Genomic DNA, 18,675 nt, shown 5'->3' on the forward strand with positions numbered 1-18,675 from the left:
AAATAAAAGTATGCATCTCGGTTAGTGGAATTTACTAGCAATTTCTAGGTGAAAATTGTTACTAAACCATTTTTTTTTTAAGTGTAGATTTATTAGGCCCCTGTATTTTGATGTAGTTTGGCGTAAATGTCTACATTTATATGCATGGACCCCATGACATCAATTTGTACTAATTTAAGATGAATTCATCTCATCCCTTTGAGGTGCAGTGGATATGATCTCTGCCACCTGTAGGGATCTGGAGACGTCCGGCTCTAGAGCAGCATCACCCCTTCACATCCCTGCGGGGGAAGAAAGGGAGCCAAACGCTTTCCAGACTCTCAGACGGTTATCTGTGCGCTTATCTCTCCAGGAGCTCGCGCTCACTCTCTCTCTCGGGCCAAATCTGCATTTTTGCTGAATCCGATCATCTTCCTGCCGACTGGTCAGTCCCAGACACGGCTGGCAGGACTTTGTTTTATGGCCTATTAGAAATAGAGAGAGACAGAGAGGGAAATATGCACACTTTACACTTTAGCATACTTTTAACAAGACTTCATTACAGAAATAATATTAAATATAATATTTAATGTAAATATTTTAATTCAATGTATTCTAGTTTACATATATATTAAATGCAATTCGCTGAATTGTTTTTAACCCACTTAAGTAAAAAGTAATTTCATAATTAATTCTATTGTCTTTGAAATACATTTAATGCTGAATGTACCGTCAAGCATGTATGATAAACTAAATAGACTTTAATTTCATTTCTATTGAAACTTGCACATCATTTATATCTTTCTAATTGTATCTTTGTAACTATGAAGTTGCAATTCTGGACATTTAAAACAACTATTAATTTTTTTATATAATATCAAATAACACACTCTAGATAAACGATAATGAAGTACTTTCCATGTGCTTTAGTGTGTTGACTAATTATCAAATTATCAAAATAAGTGCACTTCACTACAGCATGACACAAGATTAATAATACGTAATGATTCAAAATGCACTTTAAAATAAACCTTTTAATTTGGCATTATTACAAAAGTGCACTTTTTAAAAGTCTACTTAAAGAGCCACACAGATGGGAAATCAAAAATTACCTGTATTACAGTGTATGATGTAGCTGTACATCAGTGTAAACATTGTGCAAAGTAATTAAACCAAAAAGTACACGATTTATAAAGTTATTGGCTTCTAAAGTAAGGAGTCGACTCTGAATCGCTGAAACGAGTCGTTATAGATTTCAAATCTTTTGCCCATCTCTATGTACGTCACTAGGAGCACTTTGCATAATAATCTCCGCCTACCGTCTTGAGAGAAACGGAACTCTGACCTGCCCCACCCCCACACACAGACGCTCTGGTTACTAATTGGGGGTGATAGCATCATGTCGAGGAGACAGTGTGTTTTAATTGTAAAAGCAAGTTTGTTTTATTTTCACTGCCAAAGAATGAAGATCAGAACAACCAATGGCTAAAATTCAGTTTTACCACAATACCAGAGCAGTACAACAAATCCCTTTTGTTGTGTTCACAACATTTCACTGATGACTGCTTTTCTAATCTCGGTGAGTTCAAGGCAGGATTTTCAAAGCGTTTGGCCAAAAAGAGGGTTCATTACCAACTTTATTTAGAACAACGAGCATCTCCGAATCACAACGCGAAGTATGATTATGAAGTTATGTGTCTGTTTTCTCCTGAGCGTCTTATCAGTATGTGTGCTGTCTGCAGCCTGTCTGCGCTGATCGTCATGTACAAACACGTCATTAAAATGAAGTGTAACTCCGTGAATACTCAACGAAGAGACATGAGAGAGATATCTATAGAAAGTTTGACATGTCTACTTTAACAAGTGCTGCTGAAAACAGATATTCTGTGATAAAGTAATCCATATGAAAACAACGCGATGTCTGTTTTTCATGTCTCCCTTCGTGACCACGCCCCCGCGCTGAACGCGCTATTCAGATCCAAACTGAAGCGCGCGGCTTGAATACACCCACACAGAAGAAAAAGCAGCAAGACTGTTCAAGTTTTTTATTTTACTGTTTGCTTCGCGGTGAGAGGAATAAGACATAATTCACCCCAAACAGATGCTAACGCATAGTTTACCGTGGAGGTGTGTGCGAAACAACCAATCAAACCTGACTATGTTAGTTGACCAATCAGAACACAGTATGCTACCGAAAGGTGGGGTTTAAGGAAACTGAATCTTTTGAACAGCTTCGCGCGAACCGTTTGGGGATCTCTGAGAATTGAGGTAATTTTAAAATGATATTTTGACCAAATGACAATGTTTTTTAACCTATTGTACAGGACTTATAAACAGTGATAAGAAGCTTAGAGTTTTCATCTTACTGGCTCTTTAAGTGTGTTAAGAAGCAGACACAAACGAGTCTTTCTTTAAGTACACTTATTTGGACTTTATTTCATTATGTAAGGAACTCCTGCACACCATCTTATAACAAATAACTATACATTTTTAATCGTACAACGATTAAAGTCTGGGCACAATGCAGCTAAAGATCAGTGCTCAGCATCCGCTTCTTCTGTCTCCAGTCCATCCCGCTCCATTCTGAATCCCAGAGCTCCCAAAGGATGAGATCTGATCAGGTGAAACATTCAGAGGCTCTCTAACAAAACAGCCATTCAGAGGGTGAACGGGACGGGGTATGGCCTGCTCGCCCGTCCTCACACACATACGTGGAGATATAGCTCTGGAACGGTCTTTGGGCATGATGAATGCATGGTTGAAGTTGTTCAAACAATCTCACTTAGACACTGGATAGCTTATCTACAGTCTGTTTACTGACGGTCTGATGCAAAAATAGCAGGTTTGGGGTGAAATCAGCTGTTCACGGCTGTCGATCAGATGGTCTGTTCTGATGTGGAGGAGACTGAAGTGTGTTTTGTGTCGCAGGTTTCGCTGGCTCTGAATGGAGGTCCTCGCTGGCTGACGGACATGATGTGGGTCAGCGCGGAGGATGGAAAGAGCAACTGCGCTGTGTACAGTAAAGGTGAGAATGTATTCTTTAGGCCATTTAATGGGATGTTAAAGACTTTTTGATGAATACAAACCGTGTTTAAATGCACGACTTCGTCATTGCATTGTGGAGAATATGTTTATTGGATCAAGGCCATGGCTATTTCACAATATTACTGTGTTTACTGTATTTTTGATCAAATCAATGCGAATAGTGACTTATTTAAGAAAAATGTAAAATCTTGCAACCCAAGCCGTTGAACAGAAGTGTTTGTATCTGTCTTTGTATTTTTGGATGGGTTCCCCTTTGCAAAGAGATCATCACATCAGAAGGTCTGTAGCATCAAAAAGTGGCACTACTATATGCTTTAGATGATCTCAAAGCTGTAGTCCCTGTGGTCTGAAAGCTTACATCCCCCATGTCTTGACTTCATATGTACAGAGAATTTAAAAACCATGTGCCCTTTTCCAAGATAGAGCCATGGCCCTGTTTTAACCAAAAGAAGAAAAAGTGAGCGGTAATAACTCACCATGCCATGAACAAATGCTCAATGTTTAAAGAGCAGAAAGATAACTCTTTGTTGCTGGCGCTCTCTCTCCTTGACTAAAAGTGATATTTCTGCTAAAGTGCTCCAGTTTTTTATTATCTGCAGGGGCTTAATTGATTAATCTACTTACAGTACGTTCGTAAGTGTAAGTTCACCAGAGAACAATCCCTTCTCCATTCTGAAAAAAAAAGACTTGAGGAAATGAAAGACTTAAAGGCCTTTATTGCACTTATCTGAGAACACAGAGAAATGGGATAATGGTTGAACATCTCCAGCAAAGTCAAACTCTATTATCAGTGTATGGAAACAGCTCCGCCCCCCGGAGGAGTCCCCGCTCTGCTCCACCAGCACCACCGCGGCACAGGGATTGTGTTTAATTAAAAGACAACACTGATGAACGGAAGGGCTTTCAGCGGAGAAGATATTAAGGAATTGAGAGGGGGTCAGGATTGATTAGGTCAGGCTGCCGGATACCTGTATCTCTCAAACTCGCCGGCTTCCTGCTCTCCCAGCGCTGGTCACAGCAGACGTTTTGAGAGCGAGGGTTTTATAGTGTATGTAGATTATTAGGTTGTATTCACATATTCTGGATTTGAGGATAAAATGTCATAGAACAATGTCGGTTTTCATTCTTTATTTGCTTTGCTTGCTTGGTCTGAACCTGAGCATTGTTACTGGTCTGTTTTGATATTATTGTGTAAGTGTGTGTGTGTGTGTGTGTGTGTGTGTGTGTGTGTGTGTGTGTGTGTGTGTGTGCGTGTGTATGTGTGTGTGTGTGTGTGTGTGTATATATATATATATATATATATATATATATTAGGAAGAAAAATATCTTTCAACTAATGCTGTAAACTATACAAAGAACTCTCAGTTGGTGCATTATTATAACATTAAAGGTTAAAATTAACAACAGAGTCCAGAATTTCGTACACTTCAATTATGTGGTTGAAATATAAACTTCTAACTGGTTTCTGTCATAAAAAAATAAAATTAAAAATTAAAAAATGGTTACAGGTTTATTCAAACATGCATTAAGTAGAGTATCTACAGATGATAATACCAGTATGTCATATATAGTTAATATATTTAGCAAAAGGCAGCTCTCCTAAATAATATTTTTCTAGCTAACTCACCAGTTTATGGACATTGAATGTCTTTCTGCAAAGTTAAATATAACGTTACATAACGTTGTTTACAAGCTGTTTTATTGACCTTTTTGAAACACTGATTTAGAGATTACATCTTGATACATTTTAGTAAGTTATTCAGTTTTTTCAACATACCTACTGATGTTCATTCATGTTTATTCCATGCTGTAACTAGTATTAAAGAGAAGGAGAGATCATCGGTTCAACTCTTGGCTACAGCGATCTGTCATACCACATCAACGAGCATCATAACGGTATTGTTGGAATTTGGTGTTAAAATTGGCAGAATTAGACCACTCAGACGTTTCAAAAGTAATAAAGCATAAAACGTATTGTGATTATTGCATAGTAGTCTTAGTTGCTTAGTTGGGGTCACTTCATCTACAGCGATATCATTGACTTGATTGCAAATAAATGCACAGACACTATTTAAACTGAACAGAGATGACATCACTGAATTCAATGATGAACTGCCTTTAACTATCATTTTGCATTATTGACACACTGTTTTCCTAATGAATGTTGTTCAGTGCTTTGACGCAATGTATTTTGTTTAAAGCGCTATATAAATAAACGTGACTTGACTTGAATTAATGTTTAGTGAAGCTTTGTTCATGCTTTAACTGAAAACAGCGTAAAAGATTAATCTTGGGATTTAAGAATTGATATCAAAGAGATGATTGATTAAAAGCCATGAATCGATATTGTAAACTCAGCTCTAGCCTCTTGTAGCAAGACCTTCAGACTGACAGAAGAAGGTCCGGACTTCATCGCAGCTTGCATTGGCCAAGGACCACCAGAAAGCAACCAGTCACAGTTTTCGTTAAGGAAGTGAAAATGTAAAGTCGATGCATAAAATAACAGCAACCAATGAATAATTCACTCAAGAATGTTGTGTAAGTTTAGTGCAACAATGGCACTGTGAGCTTCAAATGCTTTTAAAAAACAGTTGTTTAGTTGATCCTGATAAGCGCTTATTGTCATAGTTGTAAATGCGACCATGAGGGAGTTTGGCGACACGATGGCTTTGTTTCCATGCAGACGCTTAAAGAATGCATCTCCCATAAATCCTGTAGAATTAAACCAATCAGATGACAACTTTAAAACTAATGTGTTTTGCATGTTGTGTGCCCTATGCATCAAACATTCAGTAACAATGAGTACAGTTGTTCCCTGTACAAAATCTGTCAAACCAGACCGCTGTTTTCAAGCAGATTTGTCAAATGCACTTCTGAGTTCAAGGACATCAAACTTAGTTCCTCACCAGAAGCTCTCCTAAGAGTTCGCCATTGAAAAACCCATCCAGGTTGACCACTCATTGGGATATTGGGGTGAATGTGGCCCCATGAGAGTCTATAGTGGTTCTGGAGCGGTGTTTTCCATAACAGACTATAGGTCGTCGAGTCGTCTGATATGAAATGTTGTGGTGGTTGGTGGCATTCGTGCGTTTCATGAACCGATGAGTTCCAGCGAAGGGGGCAGTAAAATACTTAAGCATGTGTTTTATATGTGCTCTCGATCCTGTCAGAGGGCTTTTGGCTTATCTTGAGTGAATGTCGAGGCTGGAAATGTCAGGCACGGGCAGAAAAAAATCTGAGATTATGAAGCTGCTGGATGTTGTCATGGGGTTGTGATGCGTCATAAATCCTGGTTTGATGGCAGTGGATGTCTGGATCAGGAGGGACACGGCTTAAGGACTGCAGAGACTCTGAGCTCTGCCACTGAACAGGAAAGAGGTTTATTCTGCTCATTAGACGATGTAGACCTCATCTTTTGATTTATCATCCCCCCACCCTTGGATTTTGGCTCTCCTCCTTTTATATTTCATGCTGGCTATCTCTTTCTCTCCCCCTCCTTCTCATTTCTTGATGGACTGATATCTGACAGGCTTATGGCTGTCTGTGAAGGGAAGGAAACCTCTATGTTAAGGTGAATCTGGGGTCAGCAGAAAGAAAACAGACCTGGCACACCGCGGCAAGAGGAAACGGTGGTCAATGACTTATCACTTGTAGTTTCCTGTGATAGTACTAGTGGACAGAAGCCAGAAAGCTAAAACAGGAATCTTGTATGTATCTTGGGTCTCGTGGTTCAGGGTTACAGCATTATGTCAGAGGAATTTCAGTTTGATTCTCACTGAAGACGAGGTCAGAGACAAAGTTTAATTGAGTTTTCCTGAAACCAATCGGGAGGTTTGCTGGAAGGTAGAAAAGCAGAAGCACATAATCCTCTTCCCACTGAGGCGCTCGCTTTAGGGCTATCTCTCCTCCCTTTCTCCCAATCTCTCCCTCCCTGCGTCCCTCCCACGCTCTCTCCTGCTCTATCCCATTACCTGGAAAAAAGCAGAGGGTCCCAAGCCACAGTACTGAATACCCCAAGATAAAAGTACAAAATTTCCTTCTGAGATGTTTTTTTTTTTTCTTCTTCTTCTTTTTTGAGAAGCTGCAGTTGTTGTTTTTTTAGTCACAGATCAAAGTGTCTGGGCGGTGTGACTCTATAGGCTGCTCTTTAGGGTCAGCACCATCAGCTATACTCCACCGAGCGGCAGAAATCTTCCTAGTGTGAGCCAAGTGACAATCTACTGGGAGAAATAACAGTGATTTGCATTGTATGTCAGTCATTGACCATAATCCCCAGTAAGGCCTGGCAGTGTCCTGTTGTGTGTCTAACAATTCCTGAGAAAGAGAAGGTGATGGATGAGTGAAGCTGCTTATTTACCACAATTACACAGATTAAAAATAAATAAATAAAATCCTTGCAGCATCACCAGACTATTTGTTTACTATTTTACCTTTTGTTTAACTTTGCTTTCATTTTGTTTATGTGTAACGTTTGTTTACATATTTTGTTTGCATTTTGTTAGTTTACCTTTATATTTGCCTTTAAATTCACATTTAGTTTGAACAATTTTGTAAACAATTTTTTTGTTAATGTCTACACTTATGTCTACATTTTATATATATATATATATATATATATATATATATATATATATATATATATATATATATATTTATATATATATATATATATTTTTTTTTTCCTTTACATGATTGTACTTATATTTGTTTTGTTTTTGTTTTATTTACATTATTCATGTTTTGTTTTCTTTACATTTGCCTTTACATTTCGCTTTACTTTTACATGTAATCATTTTAGAAACACGAACCTTTAGATTTGTTGCTTTGTTTACGTATTTAGTTTCAAGTTTACACTTGCATTTACTGATTTTGTTAACGCTTCCCTTTACGTTTGCCTTTGGTTATTAATTGTGTTAATATTTACATTTTCTATTATGTTTCTCTTTACATTTACATTTGTTAGCCTGTTTTGTAAATATTAACATGTATACAGTATATACGTTTTAATCTTTTCCTTTACATGTTTTTGTATGATTTTATTAAGTCTTACAGAAATTGTATTAATTAACATTTGTTTATTAACGTTTAATATTTGCCTTTACATTTATATTTTCGATTTAATTTGACCACTTTGTTAATGTTCATCTTTGCATATGCATATTCACATATATTTACATAATTATTTTGCTAGCGTTCCCCTTTAAATTGATTTGTTTACCTATGTTGTTAATGCTTACATTTATATTTACTTTGAACCTTTTCTCTTTACATTTGCCTCTGTTTGGGAATGTTTTCATTTATTTTGACTTATGTTGTTAATGCTTACATTTACATAATGTTTACTCCTTTGTGTTTTCTTTTACCTTTGTTGTTTAAATGTTTATTTTTTATGATTTACATGTTTTTTACATTTACCTTTATGTTTGAATATTTGTTTAAAAAGTTACCTTTGTTCACTCTTTCATGTTTATCATCTGTTGTTGTATTTATTTTGTAATCCATGTGCTTACAGGCGTGTATACGCTGTACATGCATCTCAATTCAACGGCGCAGTGCACAGCTATTAAGGAGCTGTCACAAAGCTTAATTACACATTCGGATATGGAAATGAGATGCTGCCTGTCAGCAAGTCTGTGATTTGAACGCTTCACATGTAACACAGAGACTGTCAAGAAAGAGTTCAATCAAAAATGCTTGAATAACTGAGTTGAACAGCTAGCTACACTCTCCTCCATCTTTATTAAGATCACCGCAGTATGAAAAACAGTAAGCGAGGGGGAGGGATGATGGGAAGGAGGTCTATCTCAGGCAGAAGTGATGTGGTTCTATCCATATTCATATTCAGCAGCAGCTGTTATCGCTTTAAAGGCTTTCTAATTACAACAACAAGACAAAAACTGCTTGGATACGGTCCAGACCCGCTTAATGATAACATAAGCGCTCACTCACTTTCTCTCTCTCTCTTCCTTTCTTAATCTCCACAAAGCACCTTGGAGTCTACTCACCCAAATACATGCCAATCAACAGGGAAAGTGGCATTCGGAGATGCAGGTGTCACGTTTGATAAGAAACTTCTGGATTAAATATGCTGTGGCTAATGATTGAGGGTGAGACCATGGGCACGATTGTTCTCCGTCTGATAACATTCTGCGGAAGAAACAGCCAAATTCCATCATTTAATAAACAGCCCCGGCCTCAATCAGAGAGAGCGCCTGGATCCCCGTGTTGAAGTGGGAGACATTGCTTTTCATTAAGCCAATCTCAGGGGGCTTCCATAGGGGTGTGGAGGTACAGCGACAAACAAATTGTCCCATATTTAGACATGTTTGTTTGTGTGTGAGGTGCATCACTATTGCTGCTGCTCATACATTAAATAATTTTGGATTTACTTTGAAATGAATTTCAGCCAGAAATTGCTAAATCTCACAAAGAATTACAAAAAAACACATTGAATTAACTAATGTTTTTTTTTTTTTTTTTTTTTTTTACAGTGTACTTAGGTATTTGAAAATCCGAAGTATTAATCTTCAGTTCATGAATGCTATGGCTCGTTGAGAGGGGGTCTGCCATCCCTTATGATTTTTTTACTTGGTAAACAGCTAAAATGGGTGCAAAAATACCACTAATGGTGGAATCATAAAAAACTAGAACATATAGATATAGAGATATCTAGAAACTAGGACATATATATATATATATATATATATATATATATATATATATATATATATATATACACCCGAATCAACTAGTAAAAATGCCCTGGCATTCAGTTTTCTTTATACACTGTCAAAAAATGTGCTTGTCATTGAGGCAGGGCAACTCTTTTTATTATCTTTTATTATATTTAAGGTCTAACTTATCTATTGTTGGTACCTAAATACGTAACGTTAAGGTGCTATTATAACTAATAAGGGGTAAATACGGCACAAATTTGTGCCTTTGAAGGCACTGCCCAACTGACTAGATGATGTACCCCTAAAAGTAGGATTTGTGCACATTTTATTCTGAGATACATCCTATTCATCTAATTTACTCTATCAGTAAATAGCTGTGGAGGTCAAAGATTTGACCTCTTTGAGGACATTCTAATGCAATAGCCGTTTGCATCATAACTGAAGCCGTTGGACTTATGTAATGAAAGCAATAAAGGAAAGTGAGACAGATGCAGGTGTTGACCTGTCACTCATAAGGAGCTCAGTTCACCCAGCCAGTTACATCTCACTTTCTGCCAGCATTCACTTTAGCTGGACCAGTAGGCTAGCTGTCAAGAAGACGATTCATTTCTCAAAGCTAATATTTAGAAATTGGAAAATGGCAGGATAATTTTTTTGGCAGACCTGTCAAGCTACCGCTGCTCTTCAGTTTGAACCTGAAAGCCTGAGGTGTGGTGTGGTGTGCATTGGAAAATAAACACTGACTGCAGCACCTCATGAATATACAAAAAGAGGCATAACTTCACACCCTGCTACACCCGCCAGATGACTGGCCGTGCCTCACAGGAAGCCGCATGATTCCCCTCTGGTGTGTGTTTGATGTAGTGTGTGGGCCAGGAGATCAGTGAGGGTGCAGGTGTGCGGGACAGATGGAGGGGAGGTGATACCCGGGGCGCTGGCTAGGAACACAGAAGCTCCATAAGGGCGGCCCCCAGGGGAACAGAGCCGTATGACTGATGCACTCTGGGATGCAGCGAGGCAGAGATGTGATTTATGGAAGGGAGCAGTGAAAGTGAGCTCCCCGCTGTCTCTCACACACATTGCTGCTGCGCTTGCAAAATCTCTCTTTTACTGGGGTTTTTAACTTTCCATCTGCGTTTTCTTAGGACTTTCACAGTTGCTGGGTGAAATAAAGATGGTCGTGGCCAAGTAACATTGGTTGTTTTATGCCATGAGTCTTGAAAAGTAGAGGAGAAGGCATAGGTTATTTTTTATTTTAAAATGACACTTGTAATTTTGAAAGAGGGTTTTAAACACTTTTAAATAATTATGAAGACTTTGTGGTGTCAAATGTAAACCTGTACAGTGTTAAACAGTGTAGAATGTTAAAACTTAATCGATGTGAAACATACGAGAGAAGCAGATCTACAAATCACCCATAGAAACCAACCATTCAAGGACTTAGGGTCAGTTAGGGTTAGGGTTAACAGCAGCTAAATATTTTTGTGGACATCATGAATATATATACATACCTCCCATAAAAATTACTTTAAAATTGTAATATTAAAGAAGAAAACTGAATTGTTATTAGTAATTTTAGGCTATATGATAAAACATTTTGAATTGCCACTTTATTTCCATTCTAGAATCTGGGTACTGAAGCTAAATCAGTTGCAGACAACTGCATTAAAACATCTGTTTCATTGAATGGACATCGTTCCTCATGTCAGACCCACAATAACAAAAGTCCCTTCCATGCAAGCACGTGTATTAACATTCCTCTGCAGGAAGCATGACGGCGCATCACAGGTCCTTTTTTTCTGCTTGGACATGCTGTCAGAGAGCACTCACACATCTTTGAAAGGTAGCATTGAGTGTACTTCATCCTCATTGTCCAACTCCCCAATTAGTCCACGTCCTAATTCTAGCATTTATTGCTTGCATATCATGTCTCTTCTTGTTATCTTGTGTTCCAGACTTTTGTAAATAGTCATATTTAAAACTTGAATCCCCTCAATGGAAGATGACGCGCAGACAGAATGTCCATCATTTAGACAGATAAATGTTATCTCAGTCACAAAGCACTCCTCTTCTTTCTAACTGGCTAATGAGTTTGTTCTGCAGAGTCCAGTGGGATGTTTCATCCGCAGCCCTTCAGTTTGATAATGCTGTACTTTTATCTGAGATGTCCATTCTCTTTAGCAGCAGCGTCTTCGGCAATACACTTGTCCCTCACTTGTTTGTTGTGGCCTCAAAGCAACGGATTTGTGTGTAGGACAGCGGTTCAAAAATTATTACATTTCTATTTAACGCTATGCCAATTTCTCAAGGCAAAGGCCTTGCAACGATACCACACTAACAGAAAAAAATTATTGCAACAACAAAAAACAAAACAAAAAAATGATCGTCTGGGTGAGTTTGACAGCAAGTATAAAGCACTAAATTTTGATCTATTTTTTAGCATAAACAAAATATAATACCATATTTCATATTTCATTACAAAGTCTATTTAATGGGTTAATTTTTAAAAGATTATGGGAAAATGACTTTCATCAGGACATAACCTCTAATGATCAATTATCATTTATTTTCAATTCTGAAATTCTTTCAACTTAGTGTTGGCCTTAGAGAGAAAGTTCATCCAAAAAATGAAACTTCTGTCCTCTTTTACTTACCCTTATTGGATCCAAAACCTGTATGAATGAATTTCTTCGTTTGAACACTAAAGATAATATTTTAAAGATTTTTTTTTTTTTAAGTTTTTGTCCATGCCATCAAAGTTAAAGGGGTCCAAAAAAACCAAAATAGCATAAATAACTTTTTTTAAATGGTTCAAATATTTTATTAAATATTAAATTTGCTTTTTCTCACAGGAGGACATGTGTGGTGTTCCACAACTAAGAACATCATGGAAGGAGACGTACTTGCAGCCTGTGTGGTGGATTTGCACTGGCATCTTCAAACACCAGCCCAAACTCAATACAATCAAGGGATGTACCCGGCCCGACAGCTGGATGGCATTCAACTCCTTCCTCAGCAAGCAGCCATGGCGTCCATTCTGCCCGGCGCTATTATCAACAGTGAGTGCTGCATTATCATATGGAAATCCATGTCAAAGAGTCATCACAGCTCTGATGTTCATGTTTGCCATGGATAAGAGACATAAGGGTTGAGGCTGATCTTCAGTTTCACAGTTTTCGCAGGAATTAGATATTTACCCTCTACCATTCTCTAATCATAGTTAACAAGAATTTGATATGTACAAGAACAACAGTGCAGTTGCTTTAATGGGGTTTATAGGGTTGGTTTATATGGTTCACCCCATTATTGCAAAATACAGTTATATTCCATTCCCGCATCCATCTAGCATGGATCTGCTCTTGAGTTTTTTTCAAATATTATTTCCTTTACTTTTTGAATAATTTTTTCTGCTTTTCCGAAAAGCTTTTTGGAATAAAAAACACACACAAAAAAAAAAAAAACAGTATATTATAAAACAAGAACTATTTAAGATTCTGCACCATTTCAAGGTCAATAATAAATTTGTATAAAATAACAAAAATTTTTTTTAAATAGAAGTAGTTTAGTGGTCTCAGATTTCTTGACCCCACTTTATTTAACTATGCGATTTTAGATGCTTTTTAGAAGCTATAGATAATTCAGTATAGATATTATCGTGTCCATTTCTGTCTTTGTAGAAGACACCTTCCCCTGCAAGGCATGTGGCATCTGGTTTCGGAGTGAAAGAAACCTCCAGGCCCACCTTATGTATTACTGCAGTGGGCGACAAAGGGACCCTGAGATGGTGGCAGAGAAAAATGCCAATATCAGCCATCAAATGCTCAGCAGTCGCACATACCCCCAATGCAATATGAGCTTTGCAGGCTCACATTCCTTGGAAATGCACTTATCCTCACATAACAGTGAGTAGACCAAGAAGACATTCTTTTTCAAACAACAATTTAACCAGTCACAAATTAGAAAGACACACTTGTTTATTCAAGAGCCAAAATATCAACTAATCTGGTCAGGTTGGTCTAGTTTAAGGCCCAGATATACTTCACTTCCGTGATCCATTCCTTCTAGAGCATAGACACGTCCAAACAGCTTTCAAAGTATACTCAAATGCAGATGAGTGTGCATGGATGAGTTAGACGCATGCACAGTACCACCCAATAGACACTCAATGTTGACCTTGCGCATACACTGTTGTACGCGGATGTTCACAAATGTTGGGCTGATGGTTTTAGATGAGTTTTGGGCAACTGTCATATGGTCAGACCAGCTTAAGCTGGTTTGAGGTGTTTGTGGTAGTTCAGTAGAGAGAGGACAGGGAATTATGGGTATAGTGCAGGGGTGTCCAAACTTGTTCCTGGAGGACCACTGTCTCAAAGAGTTTAGCTCCAAACTTTATTAAACACACCTGAACCAGCTCATCAAGGTCTTGAGACTTATTAGAAACTTCCAGGTAAGTGATTTGGAGCTGGCTGGGAATATAATCTGCAGGAGCTTGGCCCTCCTGGTGCAAGATTGTACTCCCCTGGAAGAAGGGATCAAGAAACAGGATTCCAAACTAAAGTTATCTGCACAAGCATCATGGCTCAATGTGCACAGACTGCCTTTGTTAGACCCAACTTTGCATTGTGGTGTTACTCATTAACACCATTTCTGTTTTCTTTTTGTTTTTCCAGTTCTCAAGTCAGATGAGATATCCACTGGAAGCAACTTAAAATGCACAGTTTGTGACTACACTGCTGAAACTCTTGTGGCACTCCAGCACCACATCCTCTCCCATCTGTCCCAAACTGGCCTGAGATGTAGTCACTGCCACTTCACATTCCAAACCCCCAGAGAACTGGTCAAACACCAGGAGCTACATGGACATATGGTCAACAAACTCATAGAAGAAGACAAAGCTGGTAACTCTTCTAACAACATTGCAGGCAGTCCTCAACGAGTTAGACCAAATGCAAACATGAAAGACCTTCAAGAATGCACAATACAATTTGATATAAGCCAAATGCCAGAGATGGAAAGTAGCCAGACATCCACTAAGGGTGAAGGAAATTCAGGAAACAAGGCTAGTGTTTCGTACTCCAGAGTAAAGTCAGAACCTTCTAGTCCTCGTTTAGCCTCCTCACCCATTCAACACCACCTGCTTCCTGCCTTTCCTTTGCCCCCCTTCATACCACATGTCCCATTCTCACAGGATATTACGGTGGGCCCACAGGCATCTGAGATCCTAGCCAAGATGTCAGAGTTGGTCCATCGCAGGTTACGTCATGGGGGAAACTCTTACCCTCCAGTCATGTACAGCACACTTGTGCCAAAGGGAGCAACGTGCTTCGAATGCAATATCACCTTCAATAACATTGATAATTATTTGGTGCACAAAAAGCACTACTGCAACAGTCGCTGGGAAAGCACACACAGGCCACACGACTTCCCTGGACTTCTGGATAAACCAGCAGGCAGTGTAAGCCCTAAAATCGGAGCTAGTTTAACTGTCATGCTAAATGCCAGCCATCCCTCTGAAGTGAAAGGGCATGAGCCTAACCCTACCAATCCTATCGCAGGTGGAAAAGTGACAGATGAACTGTCGGTTCAAGTTAAAAAAGCATCAACCCCATCTGGTGCACAGGAGAGGCCGAACGGTACACAACTGGATTTACAAAACCAGAAAATACCACCTGCTGAAACTGACCCCAACCACACAACATGCGAGGCATGCAAGATCACCTTTACTCGACATGAGACCTATATGGTGCACAAGCAGTATTACTGTGCCACTCGCCATGATCCTCAAGTGAAACGCGCAAACAACAAAGGAGCAGCCAATCAGAAGACAGTACGTCCTCGCAAAAGAAGAAAGGCATATGAGCTGGCCACTCCTGAACAAGAACTAATGCTACCTATGGGTATGCCATCATTTCTTGGTATGCCCACTATACGAGGTCCATACATGTCAAAAGACACACTGGATAGCTTCAGGGACCATCCGAGGTACAACATGATCCAGGGGTTAGTGCCCAAATATCCAGAGGCTTCATTGACAGTCACAAAATCAGCTCTTGTGTCAAAATGTAATTCAATCTCCAAGGAACAAGGTGATACACCTATAGATCTCAGTAAAAAATGCATTGCACAGTTTGACAACACTTCGGTTTCCTCTAAAGGACTTATGGATTATCATGAGTGTGTTGTGTGCAAGCTAAGCTTCAACAAAGTTGAGGACTATCTCAAGCACAAACAGAACTTCTGCCCAGGTACCATTTTGCAAAACACTTCCGCTGAGAAGAAAATCATCAAAAAGGAAGGTCCTAGAAATACTAACAGCCTTTTAGAGAAACCCCTATTTGAGCTCCCAGCTACACATGGAAAGATTGAACAGCCGAATGCAGTGCCAAATTTTGACATCCAAGCTTCCAGTGAGGAACAACCAATCCCGCTAAAAGATGACACTGGGAGCATGTTTCAGCCCTCTGGGGTTTATCCGAGACCTGCTAAGAAAATGAGACCTGATGAGCAAATTTGGCCTTACTATGAAATCAAACCCACCGATTACGCTACAGGGATGCTGGTCTCACAAAGCGAACGAAGGCAGAGTCCAAACGAGGGCAGTGAGGGGGAAAAAGACCAGCCGATGCCTGATGGTAGCCATCTAAGCACAGATGACCCTGGGAACCAGAACAAGTCTTCATCCTTAAAGGACAGCCTCAAACTCGAGGACAAGATGGAGGATGCTGGGAATAAACACCATGATTCCCCTACACCGGAGAGCCATGCAGACAGTCCCATCAACTGTAAGGAAAGCACAATGTCTGTGCCATCCTTAAAGACCGAGGAAGTCTCGACAAGCTTCAAGAGATTGTTGAATGGGTCCATTGCAACCACAAGTAATGTAAAGTACTGCCGTCCTTGTGACATCCAGTTCAACAACCTCTCAAACTTTATAACACATAAGAAGTTTTACTGCTCGTCTCACACAGCAGAGCATGTGAAATAGTGGACCTGCACCCTGTCTTAAACCTAGTCCCCCAGTAGAGATGTTTGGACATATTACATTTTTCACAAGCACCAGTTTCTCTCCATGTGGTCAACAACATAAGACATTTTTACAATACCATGCTGGTGTACTCAGCCGCAGGAGGACAATCAAATCAGGAGATTTATCCTACAGTCATTTATTAGAAACTTTTAAAATATTTGTTGGGAATACGGTGTGTTGATTGTGTTTTATGTATTTATTCATTTAATAAAAGTTGCAGCTCTAAAAAAATGCCGATCTGATATGAAAAACAGGTTTCTCTTTTAGAATTACATAAAGAAGCTACACGAATGATTATAAAGATAAATATACGGCCAACTGATGTGTCAACATATCCTTATGTACTGGCAATCAGGTTTTCTGAATTAATAACGGTCAATACATGTAGAGTCTAGTTTGTTTTTGATGTTTCTTTATGCTTCCATATGTTTTTCTTGTCAATGCAGAACTCTTCTTAAAAAAGTGACCTGTAAATGTGTTTGCTGATTCAATATCTCTTTTTTTAAATATTTGACTTCCAAAGCAATACTTTTTAAAGATAGAACATTATTTAAAGCAGTATTATGAAAGGGTAAGTTTTTGACCTTCAGAAATTGTCTGTGTGAACTGTTTACTAAAGTCTCGCTGGAGAAGGGTTTACACTTGGTGTCGATGAGTCGTTGTAATTTTTCCTACAAAAAAACAAAACAAAAAAGTCAAAATTGTGTTGCTATGCATGTACCTGTATGGAATGAAATTCCAGAAATGTGGGAAATGTTATTTTATGTGACATGAAAAATTAAAATATCAGGATATCTCAGGACAGCGGTGTCAGTGAATTTGCTACATCTAATCTTTTTTTATCATTACTGCGCATATTTAGTTCAAGACTTGCTGAAGATTTATGGCTAAATGTGCAAGCACTAGCACCGTCTAGTGTTAGTTATGATTCATGACATACAATCAGTACCTTCCTTTAAAGGGGGGTGAAATGCTCGTTTTCACTCAATATCATGTTAATCTTGAGTACCTATAGAGTAGTACTGCATCCTTCATAACTCCAAAAAGTATTTAGTTTTATTATATTCAAAAGAGAAAGATTCCCGGAAAAACACGAGCACCTGGAGGCGTGACGTGTGGGCGGAGCTAAAGAATCATGAGCGACAGTTGCGTTGACAGCGTTTGGACTCTGTGACAGCTGTGAAGGCTGAAACTAAACGAGAGCAGCAGCAGCAACGACTCGCTCCGAGCGGGGCTCGAACCCGGGTCTCCGATGGGAGGCGGACGCACTAACAAGGAGGCAGAGATATTTTAAGCAGTTTTACTCACCGCATGCGGTTCCAACACACGATCGTGACCCTTTTTCCTTGGGATTGCATTATCCTTAAGAAATAAACGATACGCAAATCCGGAGTCAAACTGGGCTTTGTTTGTAAAACAAGCATCTTCGAAATGCAGGGAACAAACACAAACACTTGCACAACTCCGTTGATGCTCTGTAAAAATAAACTCCATCCACTGGTCCCTTAATGCTGTTTTTTCTTTGGTAATCTGTGCAGGGTTGTCTTGCCCTGGCAACCAAAAACACACTCCTTTTGTGACATTTCGCGACGCTCTCGCTCTGATCAGTGAATGTCTCTGCTCTGCTATATGGGAGTGCGCGCTCTTCCGGCAGAAGTGCCTCAGGACCCAAATAAGGAAATTCCGCTCCATCTAACGTCACACAGAGCCATACTCGAAAAAAACTTTCCGAAACTTGTGACAAACCGGAAGGAGTATTTTTGGAACAGAAATAACTTTCAAACGTACAACTTAATTTTTGAAACTTTGTCCATGTTTAGCATGGGAATCCAACTCTTTAACAGTGTAAAAAACTCAGTATGCATGAAATAGCATTTCACCCCCCCTTTAAAGATGAAACATAAGCAGTAAACACTTTAAATGAAACAATTTAAAAATTATTCATGA

The 18,675-nt window shown here is 39.0% G+C and overlaps 1 protein-coding gene across 1 annotated transcript in view; it reads left to right on the top strand.

The window, feature by feature from the left end:
- LOC113068297 (zinc finger protein ZFPM2-like) overlaps positions 1 to 17,308 on the top strand; it is a 46,371-nt gene extending 29,063 nt beyond the window's left edge. Inside the window, exons 5-7 of the mRNA XM_026240988.1 lie at positions 2,908 to 3,004; positions 12,554 to 12,760; positions 14,372 to 17,308. Of these exons, the coding sequence (XP_026096773.1) occupies positions 2,908 to 3,004; positions 12,554 to 12,760; positions 14,372 to 16,686 (2,619 nt within the window). The 3' untranslated portion in view covers positions 16,687 to 17,308. The remainder of the gene's footprint in view (positions 1 to 2,907; positions 3,005 to 12,553; positions 12,761 to 14,371) is intronic.
- Positions 17,309 to 18,675: the final 1,367 nt, after the last annotated feature.

The sequence above is a fragment of the Carassius auratus genome, linkage group LG44F (assembly GCF_003368295.1).
Source record: "Carassius auratus strain Wakin linkage group LG44F, ASM336829v1, whole genome shotgun sequence".
NCBI classification, from domain to species: domain Eukaryota; kingdom Metazoa; phylum Chordata; class Actinopteri; order Cypriniformes; family Cyprinidae; genus Carassius; species Carassius auratus.